The 14133-nt window shown below is 46.9% G+C and overlaps 1 protein-coding gene across 1 annotated transcript in view; it reads left to right on the top strand.

The window, feature by feature from the left end:
* Positions 1–14133, top strand: part of EPG5 (ectopic P-granules autophagy protein 5 homolog) — a 109838-nt gene that overhangs the window by 43276 nt on the left and 52429 nt on the right. The window contains exons 15-24 of the mRNA XM_008064987.1: positions 1090–1209; positions 1864–2123; positions 6110–6250; positions 7267–7411; positions 7629–7826; positions 8203–8313; positions 9610–9732; positions 10918–11084; positions 11907–12128; positions 14008–14131. Of these exons, the coding sequence (XP_008063178.1) occupies positions 1090–1209; positions 1864–2123; positions 6110–6250; positions 7267–7411; positions 7629–7826; positions 8203–8313; positions 9610–9732; positions 10918–11084; positions 11907–12128; positions 14008–14131 (1611 nt within the window). The remainder of the gene's footprint in view (positions 1–1089; positions 1210–1863; positions 2124–6109; positions 6251–7266; positions 7412–7628; positions 7827–8202; positions 8314–9609; positions 9733–10917; positions 11085–11906; positions 12129–14007; positions 14132–14133) is intronic.

Genomic DNA, 14133 nt, shown 5'->3' with positions numbered 1-14133 from the left:
TGCCAAGTTGCCCAGGCGGGTCTCGAACCCGCGGGCTCAGGCAATCCACTCACCTCAGCCTCCCAAAGGTGCGGGATTACAGGCTGAGCCACCGAGCCCGGCTATTAATAAGTTTATTTTTAAGAGTTTTCTATGTATCTTGTATCTTCAGAGATGCCATGTCAAGTGACTTTGGCTGTTGAACCTTCCCTACTGCTACCACAGACCTTGTCAGTTAGCTCAGTGATCAAAAGATGGCCATGTTAAAGGGGGAATGGAGAACTCAAACCTATACAATCATCTGCCAGCTTTTGCTCTGAGCAAGTCATTAGCTTTGAAGCCCTCTGGCGAGGTTTGCAGCATAATGCCTGTTGTGCAGATGAGGAGACTGCAGCCGGGCAGTCTTTCTCCTGGTGTGTCCCCAACCCTGGAACTGCCCAAGGATTCCTCTGAGTCCTTCCTCACTGCCATGGTGGGGGCTGCTCTCCACATCCTCTGACTTGTGAATGTAGTCGCTTGTCCGTCCTCCTTCTCCTAGAGCTGTGTGAGCATCTCCTTACGCCCAGATCAGAGTTGTGAAGGTCATCCTGAAAGGCCCAGAAATGCATTTTTTTAGTCTGCGAAGGAAGATAGGGTGGGAAGTTCGATAGACAGCACCAGGGCCCAAGGAACATGCTACCTGTGCTGCTGAATGACTGGCTTCTGCTAACTAATGACAGAACAAGAAAAGGACGTGGGCTTAATTTAGCAAATAGCTTCTCTTTAGTTACTAATTAAGCATCTTCCTGGTCATGGCATTGCCCTTAACTCATAACTCAAAGTCTTCGTAGCGGTTCTAGGGTAGGCTGGGGATTACGCTCAGGACATCCCTTTGGGCTGGGCGGGGGCTGCCTCAGGTTCACACCTATCTGGGTGCAGGGTTACGGCTCTTGAAAGGTGTCAGGATTTTTCCTGTTGTCATCTTAAGACTTCACTGTTAGGGTATGTGATATTGGAACATACAACTTCTATATTGAAAATACTTTACCATTCTGCGTAATCTTTTGGTTCAAAGGTACCAAAACAAACAGAACCATGATTGTATGTTTGTGATTATTTTTGTCTTTGAAGAGTACTCTTCATCTGAATCAGGCAGTCCATGCTGAAGTGGCTCTGATGGTACTCGAAGCTTACCAGAAGTACCTTGCACAGAAGCCATACACTGGGCTTCTTTCTGAAAGTATGAAGCAGGTATTTCCTTCTCTTCTGTGTTGAGAACACGAATCTGTCATTATGAATTCCTGGGCAGATAAATTTATAGTATGGACTTGTATATGTCCTAAGACCATTTCTGGTAATTTAAGATATTAAAGGTGATGTCTATGATTGGATCAAGATTCTTCGTTAAAACATAGCCTCTGTACCCTGTTTTAATATGATAAATTGTGAGTTGAGCTACAGTGGTATGTGACGCTTGTTTGCAGCAGCTCAGGAGAACTGGCTGTTAACTTTTTAGGAAGTTTGCAAGCCAGGTTGTTTGACTGTTGATAACTTGAACTTGGCCATAGTGGGAGCTTTTATTCCACCCAAACTGACAAGCACTATAAATGAGATCCCTCACTCTGATTGTTTAACTATTTTACCACACACCATCTGTTTAGTGTCAACTTTTGTATCTGCTCTCTTACTTGAGCTACTAAGGTCAGGGTCACAGGGTGACTAACAGTTTGTTAGCTGTGAGTGAGAAATTGCTTTATTGCAGTACAACAAACAAACATTACTTCATGGCCAGTAATTAGTATATTCCTCTCTTTCAAGGGCATTGTTGATCACAGAAGGAGATGACTGAATGAGTTACTGATGTTATGTGTGTGTGACTCATGTTGCTGAAATAAATTGTTGTAGGTTTCCTACTTGGCCAGTATTGTTCGCTACGGAGAGACACCTGAGACCTCTTTTAACCAATGGGCCTGGAACTTGATCTTGAGGTTAAAACTGCACAAAAATGATCATGGAATTCAGCAGAATTGTCCAACTGTCGCCTTCTCCAGCACTGTGCCCGACATGACAGAGTCACCCACGTTTCATCCTCTGCTAAAGGCTGTGAAAGCAGGCATGCCCATCGGCTGTTACCTGGCCCTGTCCATGACGGCTGTGGGCCACAGGTGTGTGTGTGGGTTAAAGCTCTAGGGTGGCAGAACATCATAGATGGTGGTTCTAGAATCTCATCTTTCACACCCCAGGTCTTGAGGCCTCCAGGAAGTCTACCTAGGGATAACAAGGGCCAGATAATAAGCCTTGATCAACTACTTATCAAGGGAGATGCTGCCAAACTTACGTGCAGCAGATTTGTACCAGCAGGTCCCCTTGTCATCTTATGAACTGAGTTTACACCTGTCACCAGAGAGGAATGTTTGTGTCAGCAGTAGATTCATACTCTCTTCCTCAGGATAAGGCTCAGTTAAAAATATTTGATCACATGTAGTGAGTTTGAAAAAAGCAATAGGCGCCCAACTCAGGCTCCTTGACTGAAGGGCTATGCACGTCCTGGAGAGTGCCTATCTGTTGTGGGCCCGTGGCTGTTTGTTTTTTCCCACTGGAGATTTCTCACACTGTGTGGTTGGTATCTGTCTAATCTTTTCAGGAGTCCAGTTATGTATAACTTCTCTGAGGTCAGTACCCAGAAGAGGTGTTCCCGGTGATGAAGATGCTATCTGGTGTAGTGAATAATGGAATGCATGAATGAATTCTCAGCTGGTTAAAAGTCATTCTCTTCTCTTCTCTTTTCCTTTCCTTTTCTTTTTTTTTTGAGTCAGGATCTTACTCTGACACCCAGACTGGAGTGCAGTGATGCAGTCACAGCTCACTACAGCCTCAATATTCTGGGCTCTTGTGAACCTTCCGCCTCAGCCTCCTGAGTAGCTGGGACTACAGGTGCACTGGCACTATGCTTGGCTATTTTTTTTTTTTTTTTGTAGAGACAGTGTCTTGCTATGTTGCCCAGGCTGATCTTCAACTCCTGGGCTCAAGCAATCCGCGTGCCTTGGCCTCCCAAAGTGCTAGGATTACAGGCATGAGCCACTGTGCCTGGCCTAAAAGTTCTTTTCTTTAAAGATCCTTTTCCTGCAATGCATTGATTTTTTTTCTAGCCTGTCCATTTTCTTTCTTTTTTTTTGAGTTGGAGTCTCACTCTGTCGCTCAGACTGGAGTGCAGTGGCATGCTCCAGGCCACCGCAGCCTTGACCTGCTGGGCTCCGGCAATCCTGCTGCCTCAGCCTTCCAAGTAGCTGGAACTATAGGCATGCGTTACCATGCCCGGCTAGTTTTTGATTTATTGTAGAGATGAGGTCTCGTCAACTTGCCCAGGTGGGTCTCGAACCCGCGGGCTCAGGCAGTTCCCTCACCTTGGCCTCCCAAAGTGCTGGGATTATAGGATGAGCCACCGAGCCCGGCCTGTCCATTTTCTTAAGCCTTTTTGACCTGTGCTCTCTGGTCTTTGAGGTTCAGACTCACTGTAACGTCTTTTTAGCATCCTCATTTCAGCATCTTATTCCACATTAAGCATAACTACAATGGGGTGCCAGCCCTGTCAGCTGGTTGCGTCAGCCTTGTGCTTAGAAGGAGGAGGGAGATGGAGTTGTGGACAGTTTAGTGGAGATGGTGAGCATAACACAGTTGTCAGTCCTGTAGCATCGACCACAGGCTAATCGTGTACAGAGAGCAGTGATTCTCAACTCTGGCTGCTCTTTAGAATCATTTTTTGCAGTCTTACAAAAAAAAATCACATTGCAGGGAAGAGGGTGCACATCCAACCTAATTGGCCTGTGGGCCATTTCTCCAGATGTCCCCAGTGTGCAGCCTGGATTGAGAGCCACTTAGAAACTAAGCAGAAAGAGTATACAGGAAGTAGAAGTCAGTCAGGAGGCTGCCTTCCTGGAGGAGTGGACTCTGGAGAGGAGTCTCCACTTAGAGACGTCCTGGGCTGATGAGCGGAGCGTGCATGCGGCCCTTCCTGGGTGGCTTAGTGTCAGCAGCCTGAGGACTCAGGGCCATCTCCTGCTGCCTGTGGCACCCACCCTTTGAGCAACACCATGTGTTCATAATCACCATGGCTCCTTCTTATGTAGTGTTCATCTTGCTCATCTTTGTATCTTTAGATCTTATACTTAGGTGCTCAGCAAATGCTGTGGTTGAATGACAGTGGGAAGGAGACTGGGTGTCTTAGTGGGTAGGTATGAGGAAGGGACTTGGTAAGGAAGCAAGCACTTATGCTGAGCCCATGGTCCATGTTGGAAAGTGGAGGGGGTCAGGTGGCCACGTCAGGGATGAGCATGAAAACTAAGCGAGAGGGCAGTGCTGATTCAGAAGGGAGTGACTGCCCGGTCCATGGGGCTGCACATTCTGTATTGTTTCCAGCAGCTCCAGTATTTAGTGGTTTCCTTAACTTCAGGCTCCTCATCTCTAAAATGGGAATGATAATAATATTGAACTTCTTTATGGACTTCCGTGAATTAGAGTGCATGGAACACACTTAGCATAGTGACCCTTGAGTGCAGTTATCTGAACTCATGTTTCATGATTTCCCATGTCTTGTGTCCGCTCTGGGACCAGAGCTCTTCACTCAGGTGACTGTGTGTGTTCTCACCTGAATGTAACAGTTATTTAGTGCTGATGACTGAGTCCTGAATGGGAGTGAGGGTGAGAATAAGAGTTCCCCTTCAGGGCTGATCTCCTTTGTAAAACTTCACGGTGATCATCTAGGATTAGAGCTAGAGGAGCTGCCCATGTATCTTCATTTGAGAAGTGTCTATTCATGTCTTTTGCCTATTTTTTAATGGGGCTGTTTGGTTTTTTCCTTTCGGCACATTTGAATTCCTTATAGATCTTAGATGTTAGGCCTTTGTCAGATATACAGTTGGCAAATATTTTTTCCCATTCTGTGGGCTGTTTTCCCGCTCTCTTGATGGTTTCTTTTGCTTTGCAGAAGCTCGTCAGTTTGAAGAGGTCCCACTTGTCTGTCTTATTTCTTATGGTTTGGGCACTTGGAGTTTTGATCAGAATTTGGTTGCCAGTTCCAATTCCTGTAAGGGTGTCTCCTACGTTTTCTAAAAGATTCTTATAGTTTGAGGTTTTACGTTTAGTCTTTGATCTATTTAGAGTTAATTTTTGAGTATGGTGATACGTAGGGGTCCTATTTCAATCTGCATGTGATCAGCCAGTTTTCCCAGCACCATTTACTGAGTAGGTTCTCCTCTCTCCAGTGGTTGTTGGTAGAGGCTTTGTCAAAGATGAGTTGGTTGAGAAATTGAGGTTTTTGATATATGGGTTTTGCTAAAATGCATTTATGTTGCTTTCTGCCTCTGAGTTCTGTAGTTATAAATATACTTGAAAAGTGCATCTTTATGTGGATCATCTTGGATTTTTTTTCATATTTGAGAATACTTCTTAAGGATAGATTCTCTGAAGTAAATCAGAGAATAAGAAGATTTTTATGTCAGATTGGTTTTAGAAGAATTTTGTAGTTTATACAGGTTGAATTCTCCTAACCTGAAAACCCAAGATTCGAAATGCCCCAAAATCTGACACTTTCTGAGTGCCGACATGGTGCTCGGAGGAGGTGCTCACCGGGGCAGTTCAGGTTTTGGGTTTCCTGATTAGAGATGCTCAGCTGCAAGTGTGGTGCAGATATTCCAAAGTCCAAGAGAATCCAAGCCCTAAACACTTTTGGTCTCAGGAGTTTTGGATGAGGATGCTGGGCCTGTATTGACAGGTTAGCTCACTTTAGGATCTCTTTGCTATGATGGCTTGTGGGGGTCTCCAGACAAGGAGGGCCCAGCTCATAGAGGAGGCACTTTGAGAACAGAAGTGGCAGTGGCAAGCGCTTGGACTTGGGTGAACAGTCCTGGGTTCTCACACTGACCCGTCCAGAAAGTGAGGTGGAGTTGGGCACGGCACTCCCTTTCCTCACCTGTGAAGTGGACGCATAGGTGAGCTTTAAGTTCCTTATAGCCCCAGAGCTCTGGTCCCAGTGTTTCTAAGGAAGGTGTGCTGGAGGCCTGAGCTCATCTGGCTGTTGAGGTCGACAGTTCACTGGAAGGATGTACTTTTATGAACAGGACCTTGTGTTCATTGCCATTTTCCTTGTCCACAGCATTGTGAAGTTCTGTGCGGAAGGCATCTTGCTGGTGGGAACTCTGATCCAGTCGCGGCATCTGCGGACAGTGGTGCATGTCCTGGACAAAGTCCTGCCCTTGTTCTACCCTTGCCAGTGCTACCTGCTGAAGAACGAGCAGTGAGTGCGCTCTCTGTGGCAGGGACAGTCCTCAGAAACAGCCCTGAGTACAGACAGTGGGGCTCCGGGCTTCAGAGTAAAACAAAGGGGATGACATCTCATCAGTGTATTTGTTATGGGGCAGAAAGCTTCTGCACCTCAGTGTGGAATGCAGGTTGGAGAACAGTGATTCTAACCATGGCTCCAGTCTTCTCATTACAGAAGATATTTTCCCTCTTATTTAGCTTCCGATTGCTTCTTGCAGCTTCTTAGTCTTTGAGGGAGCTGTTGTTTTCCCAGGTTTCTGGGCCTGGCACTTCTAACATGGAGCAGCTGATGGCTTTGCCGTTGTAACAGCAACACGCATGGTTTTTAATTGCCTGCAGTGTGCATATGCAGTGTTGTGAACAGATCCGCCACTTGGAAGGAAGACTGCATGACAGAAGCAGGGAGCCAGCATCTGGTGGGGCCCCTGCAGAGTGATAAAAGGGAGGGAGGCCATGTGAAGGAGCCTTGCGTGGAGGTACAGGCATCCACCCTGGGACACAGGGCATGGCAGTTCCTGCTGAGTGTCTCTTGGAGCAGTGTGTCTCAAATGTGCCTGGTGAGGAGAATCTACTGGAAGAAGTTATTAAATCCAGATCCCAGGCTCCTCCCCTGGAGGTTCTTTAGAAGGTCAGGGCCTGGGAACTTATAGCACATAGCACTGTGGGCACTTTCACTAGCAGAGATAGGGGTGTGGAGGGGAGAGGGGTGCTTTGGGGTCTTTCTCCTCTAATGCTCTTCCACTTGCATGAGTTAAGTGTCTTGGGTTTGTTCGTTACATTTCCGCAGTAGCTAGAGCTCCTTTTAGACTGCATTAAGTGTGAACACTTGATTCTTCTGGAATTCTGAAGATTTCTCAGAATCTCTAGTAGCTCTAAATTGGTCTAAAAATGGAACTGATGTAATATTTTTCTGTTTCCTCTTAAGTAATTAGCACTGAAAGGTGTTGCCTGCTGACCTGAAGGTAAGGTGTGCCATCTGTGTATTTGCAGGTTTTTGTCACACCTCCTTCTGTTCCTACACTTGGACAGTGGTATCCCTCAGGGTGTCACACAGCAGGTTACTCAAAAGGTGGCACAGCATCTGACAGGAACCAGCCACGGGGATAACGTGAAGCTTCTCAACAGCATGATCCAGGTAGGGCCTTGCATGTCCCTGGTACACTCTTGCCCATCATCCCAGCCAGATACTGCTGGTGCCAGCATGTTTCTGTTTTGGTCGTTTCATGTCATTTGACTCAGTGCTGTCAACCAAGAAGGTCAGCAGGTTTGGGCATTGTTGTGGAGTCAGATACAACTTTGTTGGGGTTTTGACTGGCTGTCAGCTGTCCGCCACCTAAGTCTTTTCTCCGCAGGCACACATATCTGTGAGCATGCAGCCCCATGGAGTGGGTCCCGTTGCCGTGCTGGAGTTCTGGGTACAGGCCCTCATAAGCCAGCATCTGTGGTACCGCGAGCAGCCCATCCTCTTCCTCATGGACCACCTGTGCAAAGCAGCTTTTCAGCTGATGCAGGAAGACTGTGTACAGAAGCTGCTCTACCAGCAACACAAGGTGGAACCCTGGGAGGGGAATGTGTCTTTAGGGTGTTGGCTGGACGGTAGCTTTCTAGAAAGAGTCCCCCAAATGCACCATTTTCAGGACTACCCGTGGCCACTGCCTTTGAAGCTCTACCTTAATGGTGTCTTATCCCAATAATCACAGTCCACTCGTGTGGATCCCAGGGGAGTTCAAGCAAAGGACACCCCAGGAAGAGCCCTGCTTGTTATGTTTCTGTAAAGTCCTGCCTGGGACTTTTGCTGCAAGTGGATGTGTTCTTGAAATCTATGTCATCAGAACTTCTCGCTGGAGTGAGACAGTCACTGACACTTGTAAGGTCATTGGTAAGGTTTTCCTGATGTCTCTTCTCTGCTCCCCACTCCCCTTGTAGAATGCCCTGGGTTACCACTGTGACAAGAGTCTACTGTCCTCCTTGGTGAGCTGGATTGTGGCCGGCAATGTCACTCCATCCTTCGTAGAGGGCTTGGCCATGCCCATGCAGGTAGGAAGCTCCTGAGAGGACCACTTGTTATCTCTGTGAGCTTTACTCTCGTGATCATCCTTCCTAATGAATTATTAATAGTATTTAGCACTTGCTGCACATGGAGGTGTACTGCCTTATTTAATCTTCACACAGCCCTCTGCTGAGGTTGTACACTCGTCATTCCTGGTTTACAGAGAAGTTAACTGAGGGATTTTTGTTTCTTGTTTTTTTAAAGAGACAGGGTCTCGATTTGTTTCTCAGACTGGTCTCGAGCTCCTGAGCTCAAGTGATCCTCCTGCCTCAGCTTCCCTAGTAGCTGGGACTACAGGTGCACTCCACCACCACACCTGACTGTAACTGAAGTTTGATGGCTTTGGGGGCTGGCTCAGGACCAGACAGTTCTGGGTCAGACCCCAGTTGCCCTGATTGCAGATGCTGCCCAGCAGTGTGGCAAAGAGGTTTGGAGTAGGCACTGGAGCCAGACTGCCAGGTGGCACTCTTGGTTCTGCCAGTCACTGGCTCTGTGCCTTGGGTAGCTTGCTTACCTCTCTGTCCTCAGTTTCCTCGGTTGTCAAATGGGAATGATGACTGCTCCTGCATGTGAAGCACTTAGAGCAGTGCTTAGCACATAGCCGTTGCTTACCGAGTGTGGTCATTGTCACCATCATCAGAACAGCATGACTTCTGTCTTCATCACCATCTCTTAGACTGTAAAATTGTCTGTGTCCGTGTCTCCAGCTGCCTGTCAGTCTGACTTCCTTTCTTCCTTCCGCGGGTTGTAACTGTGCTGGAATAAGCCCCTGGCTGTTTCCTGGACACATCTCTGGCTCTTTGCTCTGCCTTGCTGGTTCTCTCACTGGTGTGCCCTCCCCAACCTTGCTGCAAGCATTTCTGATGGAGTACTGCTTCTGGCTCAGCCCTTGCCACTGCTGCCTTCTCCTTTGGTTATTTTCCTAATAGGCTTGTTACTCCCGTTAAGTGGAAGACTTGTTGAGGGCAGAGCCCAAGTCTGGCCCTTGTTCTTGTCCTTCATGTATATAGAACCTGCCTAGTGACTATTGTGTGAACCAGCATTCTCTTTAACTAAAGAGGCCTTTCCAAAGGATTGTAACCTTTTTCAGTGACCTGTTTTATTTAAATTTATACCTGTGACAAGAATGTAGATAGGTGTAAAAATACGTGTTAATTCTAGAAGCTGTGAATGCTTCCTGACTGAGATAGGCGGTTAGGAGGAGATCTGACTTTGTGGACTGTGGGACGCTTGGGCCTGTTGGCTTAGCCGCTCATCCCTCCCCTCTGCTGGTGTCCTCATAGGTCTGGTTTGCATGGACAGTACTGAATATGGAATCCATCTTTGAAGAGGACTCCCAACTCCGAAGAGTCGTCGAAGGGGAGTTGATTATAAACCCTGCCTTCACCCCTGACCAGGCTCTAAAGGTGCACATGCTGCCTGCATTTGAGGGTGGAGGGTGGCTTAGCCTAGATGCTGATAGACTCCCCATGGCTTTTGAACTGCTGTGTTTGTTTTTGTTGTGAACATCTGGAAAGCTCGACAACCAGGCCAGTACTCAAAACTGTGTAAGTGAAGTCCATACTCGGCTTCTCATGAGTCTCGGCCTGACCATGAAGGCTGTATTCATGGTGCATGGGAGGAGGTTGCTATTGCTTTAAAGCAGTCACCATTACGACTCATGACATGAGACTCTCCCAGAGAGCTTGTTACCAACCAGGTTCCCAGACCCCACCTGCTGGGATTTGGAGCTTTGGGATCTGGAGTGGGACCAGGAATTTACTTCCAGAAACTCCCCAGCTGATACTTAGGCTCACCACAGCGTGAGACGGACTGGGAAAAGACTTTGGGTTTAAAGACCTTCTATTTTAGGGTCCATTGTGTAGACGTTGCTTTTGGGTTTCAAAGCCTGTCAGTGTAACATAGCCTTTTAAAATCTAGGTTTTCAGCCAGGCTCGGTGGCTCAGCCTGTAATCCTGTGCTTTGGGAGGCTGAGGTGAGTGAATTGCCTGAGCCTGCGGGTTCGAGACCCGCCTGGGCAACTTGGCGAGACCTCATCTCTACAATAAATAAAAAAAATTAGCTGGATGTGGTAGCACGTGCCTGTAGTTCCAGCTACTTGAAAGGATCTCCAGAGCCCAGCAGGTCGATGCTGCGGTGGCCGGGAGTGGCCACTGCACTCCAGTCTGGGTGACAGTGAGACTCCAACTCAAAAAATGAAAAATAAAAAATAAAATAAAAGATAAAATAAAATCTATGTTTTCAGAAGATGGGTCAAGTTCGATGGCCACATTTTGTTCTGGCTTTTGTATCATTCTGTTCCCTTGCACTGTAGTGCTGTAAGGCAAAGAATTTCAGAATGGAAATAGGGCTGGACCGGGTGATGCAGGATCCATTCCAGTTCTGGGCTCCTGGAATGTTCTGATGGAAGAAACCTGCCCCAGTGTTTTACTGCCACAGAAGTTGATGCATTAGCTGGGGGACGGGAGCAGTGCAATTTATGTGACCTCATGACGCTTTTTTAAAACTGAATTCACTTGGATCACTTGGAGAGAGAAGCCTGCTTGTATTGTGTTCATGTTGTGGTTTCTCACAGCCCCCCTTCTTCGCAGAAAGCCCAGGCCCAGCTGAAGTTGCCCATCGTGCCATCCCTCCAGAGGCTGCTGATTTATCGCTGGGCCCACCAGGCTTTGGTCACGCCCTCTGACCACCCACTTCTGCCACTCATCTGGCAGAAGTTCTTCCTTCTGTATCTCCACCGCCCTGGACCACAATATGGGTACGGTGCCCAGCGTTATAGTACATTTCTGTGATTCCGTCTCTGCCTTTGTGCTCCTGACCCTGTATGTTCCTAGACTGCGGAGTGTGGGTTAGATTCACTCTCTGGTGATCTCTGGCTGGGATGCTCCCTCCTGCTCTGTTGAAAGTTTATTGGACTGAAAGTTTATTGGTCTCTTTCACATTGGGAGTGTCTTGTGGCTGCTTTTCTCTGCTGTCCTTGTATCCTGGGATCAGACTAGGGGTAGCGCAGAACCTCTGGAGATGCAAAGGGAGGGAAACTGCCTCAGACCAGGCTGCTCATGCAGCCATTGTGGCTCATGCCAGGGGCCTTTGATGAGTGGCGTGGATGTGGGTGGAGGCCAGCCAGGCTGTCTGGTCCCCAGCGTGTCCACTGGGCGTGAAGGTACCCTGGCCAGTCAGAACCATCTTCTGTTGCCAGCCTTTGCTCTTTAGCCCTCTTCGGTTTCTAGCTTTCCCCATTCCCTTAACTCACTCCTTTGAAATATACAGACGCTAATTCTTCTCACTTCTATTTTTTGCCAATTGCACATTCTTCAAGAGCAGAGCCCATCCTTAATCTGTTCTGTCCTCTAAGCGGTGATGATGTCCTAAGTTTGTGTGGTATTTCATTCTTTTTAAAACCACTTTCATACACACCATCTTGTTGGATCCTCAAAACGGAGGTAGAAATAATAAGTATTAATGTAATGGTGTCCATACACAGCCATAGTCCACTGCCTTGCTGATTGACTGCCGTTTTGTGTCATGTAGAAAGTGCATCTTGTGTTGAAAGGTTATAGCTCTGTTTGTATTTTTTAAGGTTACCCATAGATGGTTGTATTGGAAGAAGGTTTTTTCAAAGTCCTGCTCACATCAATTTGTTGAAAGAAATGAAGAGGCGTTTGACGGAGGTGGCCGACTTCCACCACACTGCCAGCAAGGCCCTTCGTGTTCCAGCAGAGGGCAGTGAAGGGCTGTTGGAGAGCCAGGCTAGCGCCCCTGGCTACCTGACCTCCCCAGAGCTGCACTCGGAGCTTGTAAGGTGAGCTGTTACCCAGCCAGTGACGTTTGCAGTACAGGTACTGTGCCAGGTGGTCCACGTGTTACCAACTACTGGAGGCTGTTCTGTCCACCCTGTTAGACTAAGCATGGAAGGTAACTTGGATATTCCTCGAGAGAAGTGACTTGGCAGTTTGAATGTACTTCTGCCAAGTGGCTGGAGCCTGAGTGATAGGTCAGAGGTCGATACCTCTTCTGTTTATGTAGAAATGGAAATAAACCAAAACAAATTGATCATAGCAGGAAAATAGCTGTTAAAGCCTGCCAGAACTGGTCTTTTTTTTTCCCCTAAGAGATGAGTTCTCACTACATTGCCCAGGCTGTGGTGTAGTGGCATAATCATAGCTCACTGCAGCTTCGGACTTCTGGGCTCGAGTGAACTCCCTGCCTGAGCCTCATGAGTAGCTGGGACTGCAGATGTGTGCCATGCCCAGCTTAGAATAGCTCCTTAAAGGAAATAAATGACCAAGTCAGGACTCTTTAGTTATAGTTCATAGATGCTCACAGGACTTGGGGACCCACCTGAGGGGGTGTGGAAATGGGCCATTAGTCTCCTATGGCACAATATTTGCATCTTCCAAAAGGTTAAGAACTCCCGAGTAAGTTTGGGTTCCCAGCACACTAGTTTTTCAACTTTGATTTATAAGTTTGATATAAACCAGATAATAGTCTTACAAATTAAGACATAATCAACATGGCTCTTACTAATTCTCCCTGGATCCACAGGAGCTTGGCGAGGAGTCCCCATTTCAAGTAGCAAGAGTCCTCAGGCTTGTCTGACTCCAGCCTCTTAGGACTCTCTCTCAGCCTCCAGATTGTTTTCTCCTCTGATCTTTATCGGTTGAAGGAAAACTTATTTTTGACCAGGCTTAAGCAGTGGAAACTTTCTCTCTGAACGAGTTAGAACCCTCTCTGCTACTCCCTTCTGCCTCTCCAGAGGCCCCTTTCCATGCTGTGTTCATAGAGTGTTCATTTCATTGAATCAGAAGCTGAGAGAGAGAGGGAGCGAGCTCCCTACCAGCCTCTTCCCTGTAGGATCCTCAAAGTCCCTCCTTGTCTGTCTCCTTAGACAGACAGTCGCAGAGGTGAAGAAGGTAATTTTCCACTTCACTGAACAGAGAGCCAAGACATACCACTACCAGGTTCCCCACCCAGGAATTTGTATATTGCTGACTATTTCTCTAGTACTTTTGCTGCAGACAGCTGCTTAAAATAACAATCTTAGCTGAATGGATTGTATTCCCTGTAAAAACAAAACAATGAAGAAAATATAATTATATTTTTAAAAAAGTTTTTCCTGGGAAATCAGGCCTTTTTCTTTTTTTAAAAGCCCAGTTTTGTTTTGTTCTATTCCTTCTTAGTGAGAATAGGACACACACACACTGTTTTATTTGCGATTTTTTTGAGGCAGGAAAGAGTCGGGGAGCCTAAAGCAAGTTCTAGCACGCATGGTCTAAATGGCTTTTGATATCCTCTCTGAAGTGTGTTTATTTGAATGTTAATTCCACTTTTCCAAGCAGTGAGGCTCACTGTGACTGTACTGCCCAGGAAAATGAGGTTCCAAATTCACATCCTGGGTCTGCTGCAAAGCTACCTTCTCCAGTTGTTTTTTCTGTGTCCTGCAGTTAACCCTGCTTTAATAATGGTTCTCAAATCCCCTTCTTCATGCCTTATGTTTTAGTGATACATCTCCCCCTCTGGACCACAGGTTTCTTGAGAGCCAAGGAGGATGGTAGACATGTATTCTGATGTCTGGGTTTTCCTTGCTCTTGTGTAGTAGGCCGGTGTTCCTAGGGGTATAAGAAAGCTCATTTGCCTGCACGTTGTTTTGTGTTTCACATAATTGTGTTTTTATCTTTTAGGCTCTTCAATGTCTATATACTATGGCTAGAAGATGAGAATTTTCAAAAAGGAGATCCATATATCCCTTCTCTACCAAAGCATTATGATACTCACAGACTAGCGAGAGTGATGCAGAACCAGCAGGT

Source organism: Carlito syrichta, unplaced genomic scaffold (genome assembly GCF_000164805.1).
Source record: "Carlito syrichta isolate Samal-C Ts95f unplaced genomic scaffold, Tarsius_syrichta-2.0.1 Scaffold308121, whole genome shotgun sequence".
Classification (NCBI taxonomy): Eukaryota; Metazoa; Chordata; class Mammalia; order Primates; family Tarsiidae; genus Carlito; species Carlito syrichta.
Note: the sequence above shows the minus strand (reverse complement) of the source record. Positions and strands in the feature narration are given on the sequence as shown.